Source organism: Cinclus cinclus, chromosome 4 (assembly GCF_963662255.1).
Source record: "Cinclus cinclus chromosome 4, bCinCin1.1, whole genome shotgun sequence".
NCBI lineage: Eukaryota > Metazoa > Chordata > Aves > Passeriformes > Cinclidae > Cinclus > Cinclus cinclus.
The window spans coordinates 68,807,101-68,811,908 of record NC_085049.1 but is presented as its reverse complement, the minus strand read 5'-3'; the positions used below and the strand labels follow the sequence as shown (position 1 = coordinate 68,811,908).

General features: G+C 40.6%; 1 protein-coding gene across 1 annotated transcript; it reads right to left on the bottom strand.

Moving 5' to 3' along the window:
- Positions 1 to 388: 388 nt before the first annotated feature.
- Positions 389 to 3,359, bottom strand: PTN (pleiotrophin). Its single transcript, XM_062492581.1, has 3 exons — positions 3,251 to 3,359; positions 1,592 to 1,765; positions 389 to 579 (listed from the first exon to the last, which is right to left on the bottom strand). The coding sequence occupies exons 1-3, from the start codon at positions 3,357 to 3,359 to the stop codon at positions 389 to 391; spliced, it is 474 nt and encodes a 157-aa protein (XP_062348565.1).
- Positions 3,360 to 4,808: the final 1,449 nt, after the last annotated feature.

The window sequence follows — 4,808 nt, the reverse complement described above, 5'->3', positions numbered from 1 at the left end:
AGTCCTTTATTCAACAAGTCATTATTACCAAACAAAACCTAAATAAGGATGTCTTTATCAATGGATTTTTTATTCACGTTATTATTATTATTCCATTTCCATCAACAACTGAGTTATGAAAAGAATCTTTACTCTGGAAGTCTAGTTGTGTAAGAAAACTGGTAAGAGTATAGGTGGTCTGAAGTTAAAATTAGAGCTCTAATCTTCAGCTTGCTTTTCAAGTGTGAGACAGCCTTGGCTATCCGGCTCAGGAATATTCCCTGCCTGAGCACTGACAGACAGGAGAAGTGCAGAGCTGAGGAATGGCCATGAAAATGCAATATCCTGTACAGCTGAGCTCCCACTGAAGCATGCAGGGCATCACAAACCCACTGATTCAAATGAACTATCATGCAGCTTTCAGCAAATGGAATTTACCTTGAGGTTTGGGTTTGGTAAGCTTCCCACAGGGCTTTGAGATTGTGACAGTCTTCTGGCAGTCAGCGTTATGGAGGGCTCTCTTTAGGTTCCCAGTTCGAGTCTTCAAGGCTGTGTTCAAGTCACATTCTCCCCAGGCCTGGAACTGGTACTTGCACTCAGCTGCAGCAAGGAAAAAAAAAGGCAAAATTTAAAACACAATGACTGAACGTGAAAACAAAATGTTGCGAGTCTAATAGGATATCACAGGCAGTTAGTGCTTACAGACAAAAAGATGTGCAACCAAAGAAAAGAATTCCAGGAAAACTTTAAAGATTATTTGCAGCGGTAATCGCAGTCTCTCTCCTCCCCACAGTGCTTTAAAATGTAATCCTCTTGCTTTTGCATGGATATTGCATTTCTTGGCATATGAAGATAAATACATTCATCTATGAATATGAACAGCAAAAAAAACCCAACCAAACAAAAAACCCCCCCAGCAGTTTGAAATGTCATTTACATTCTGTAAGTTTATTTCTCCATTTGTGTGATGCCAGAGGTTACCAAATAAAGCTTGAACAGAATCTATGTGCACCCATAAACTTCTCAAGTCTGAAACTGCAGCACTGATTGTGTTGGTAAGGTCACAATAATTTCAAAATCATGCAAGCTGCTTGGTAGAAAAAAAGTAAATTTGCAAATTTGCAAGAGTAATCAAATTTCAGTTTTGGACAGACATCTTGTCCAGGACAGATCTTCCTGACCTGGAACGCATGAACCTTCTGAGCTGAATGATAAAAATTAAATACACTGGTCTTCACTCCCTGCTGCCATTGCACACGTGGGCAGCCAGCCCCCCACGCTCCACATCACACATTGTAAACCTGTGAGAGCCATCCAGAGGTTCACAGCTGTGAACTTGCACTGCTGCCCTCCACAGGGACAAACATCACAGAGGGCAGACTTCAGCACTCAGGAAGGCAGCATTTATAACCAGGAAATATAACCATTTATAACCTCTCTGCAGAGGAGCTCTGTGGAAGCTGCCTTCTGACACCTTGCACGTTCTGGCTCTGATGAACCTGAAATACAGGTCTAACGCCTCCACCAAGACATCTGCAAAACTAAGCAGAAAACAGGCTTCCTGCTCCATACTCAAAAACCAAAGTAAATCCCTTAAGAGAGCAATGCTGACCTCCAAACTGCTTCTTCCAGTTGCAGGGAATTTTGCACTTCTGGGTCTTGGTGGTTTGTTTGCACTCAGCTCCAGTGCGAGTGCCCTCGCGTGTCCCCAGCCCGCAGTCACCACTGGTGGGCACACAGACACTCCACTGCCATTCCCCACAGTCAGACTTCTTCGCCTTTTTCTCTGGATGAAGACAAGGAACCAAGCCAGAGATGTGGTCAATTCCCAGAGCCTACGGAGAAGTTGCCTAAACTTAACCAAAATCACAGCACCTGGAAGGTGAGTGAGGAAGACATTTGTAACACAATTGCCTTAAAAGCCAAAGGACTGACACCCTCTTTACAATTCTGCAGAGACAGGTCAGTCCCTTTGAGTCCAAAGCAGGATGATCATTCAAACTCATCCCCACTGCCATGTTTACTATTCCATTTGGATATTCTCAAGTGACTTCTCATCTTCAGAAATCGAAAAACCCACAGGGATCACTGACTAAAACATGCAAGAGTGCTCTCACTCAGAAAGGACACTCCTCTGTCTCCAGTAGCTGTTGGCATACAAATATCCTCAGTTCCAGCTAAAGCACTCTACACTAAACAATGAGAAATGTATATGCTGGCATTGCATATCAGAGGATTTGAGCACCTCCAGGAAACAACCACAAGATGCAAACTTTTGATCTGCTATACCATATCACATTTTATATCAGAATATGAACAAAACTTCAAAGGCAAAGGAGCTACATGGAAAAGTGTAATTGAAGTGCTGTTAATTCAGGTGGGTTTGTTGCTCTGGCAAAAAAGTAAGGATCATGATTTTATTTAGATCTTTAAACCTAAGTTTTATGAGAAAAGGCAGTAATGTTATGAAAACCAAGGATTCATAAAAATAATTACTTAGGCCCCTAAAACATCACAAGTAACTATAAATATACTTAAATTAAATTATTTTTCTTCTAGGTCTTGCATGTTTATGTGTTTTCTTGTATTTCCACAAAGCCAAAATGCTTTAAAAGTTCCTTTTTTTTACTGGGAACACTAATTCTGACAGACTCACAGTTCATATTATATGGTATATAAGTTGCCTGAAAATAATAAGACCTCAAGAAAACCACCAAAAAATACATTCCTTAAAAAACATCAAAACTGATTTTGACAGAAATGAATTTTCCACTAAGGGCTGGTTTCTCCTATAATGAGGTCTGAGTTCATCACTGACAGAACGCAAGTACTGCTGGATGTCTGGCTGTCTGTGCAGCAGTGCATTAGCACAGTTCTTTGTCAGAGGATTTCCACATCACACAGCATCAGTGTAGCACTGTCATATATAACACTGAACAAGTGACATAACTGCTCTTTCATCACTTCTGTTTGGTTCCACCTAAGTCAAGCATGAAACTATTCACAGAGCACACTTTAAGCTGCTTTGCAACACCCACTATGTGATAAACCAAGGACTCCAGTCTCTGGGGCTGTAAAGCTGCCACTTGACATGGAAACCCCTTTCTGTTTCCCTGTTTAACACACAACAACATGACACAGCCAAAAATCCTACCCTGACATCAAAAGGTTAACAAGTGGCCTGATTTCCTTACAAAACCAGAAGTATTTGACATTCTCACACACATGCAATCTATCTTGGGGATTAACTCTGAATTAGACCGGACCTTACCTGGTTTCTCTTTCTTGCCAGCCTCAGTGGTACTCACAGCTGCCAGAAGGAAAAAGAGTGCCAGGAGGGCAGCTGTGAACATTCGACGTTGCTGGTGTTGCTGTTGCATTCTGCAGATCAATGACAGAGAGGGAAAAAAGTGGTTAGTGAGTCTGTAAAAAGTGGAACTTCATTAAAGCATTTTGGGGAAGCTCTGCTTCAGGACCGCAAGACACAAGCAGGTCAAACATAATTAGTTATTGCCAGAATGGGCAATTACCTCCACTCTGGTGAGAATACAGAGATTTTTTAACTATTTTCAGCCTGTGTACCAAATCTACGTCACTGATGCAACTGAAGGAGTTTTGCCATAGGAAGCTCTGTAACTATTGCTTGTCTTCTAGAAACCTGCTGAAGAAACAAGGATCCTGACAGGTCTGAACTCCCCTCTTCTTTTCTGACCTCCAGCTGTGTAAAAATAAGCAAAACATACACCTCACCTTTCAGTTTACCAATTCATATGAAGTAGGGAATACTCTACTGTCCACCTTGCAAGGGTTGAAGTTCTTATTAGGCTTAATTGACATCTGAAAAGAGCTTCTTTCACAAAAACATATTGGTGATATGTGATGCATTATCTTAATTGTCATTGGCATGTTGCTACATATTTCTTCCTTCCCCTCCAATTAGTGTATCTTCATAATATAAATTAATTGTTTGAATTATAATATAGTAGAATTGTTTGAAATGCAAAGTAGGCACAGAGACAGGACTTGCACACAGTCCTAGAGGCTATCCACATCATGCTAAGGAACCCAAAATCTGGATTTGGGAAGCAAATATTCAAATACTAAAAGGTATTATATACATTGGTTTGGAATTGAAGTATCAGTCAACTAAGCAGTCACCAAAAGTCATTCTGAGTTTTCTCTTTCCCATTTCTATAATTTGCATTGTCTCATTTTGGCACTGTTTATCAGAACATAGGGCCTTCAATGCATATATTAAAAATAAGCAACCTCCCCGTTTCCAAGGGACATCTCTCCAGTAGGCAGCCAGGTACCAAGACAGTGGACGAGAGATTGCTTGGATGAAAGGAATACTTCTCCAATTTCTTGTTTTGTTTTCTTGCTTCCTCAGACCAGGACCTATGACGTTCATGTCACACCAGCCTTCAGAAGAAGTGTAACAGTGCCACTAAGATGGTCTTTAAAACTCAGCTAGACTGATATTTACAGAGAATTTAATGGCAGCATGATGTCATTTGCTGAGCACAGCAACCGTGGAGGAGAAACATTTCTCAACGTGAACAAAGAACAAAATGTATTTGAAATTTAATTTGGCACTCCTTGATATTCTCTACTGGCAACCTCTTGCTCAAATGCAACATAATTATAACTGAGATTAAAAACAGAAGAGGAAACCCAAACATGGAGACTTTTAAGCGTCTGGCTTTAACAACATTCTAGAAGTCAGATGAGACATCTTAATAGGTGAAATAAAGTTCATTTGATGACTGCAGGAGGGCTGGCATTCAAATGTCTGAAAGAGCTGTCATTAGCACCAGTTTCATTTACTA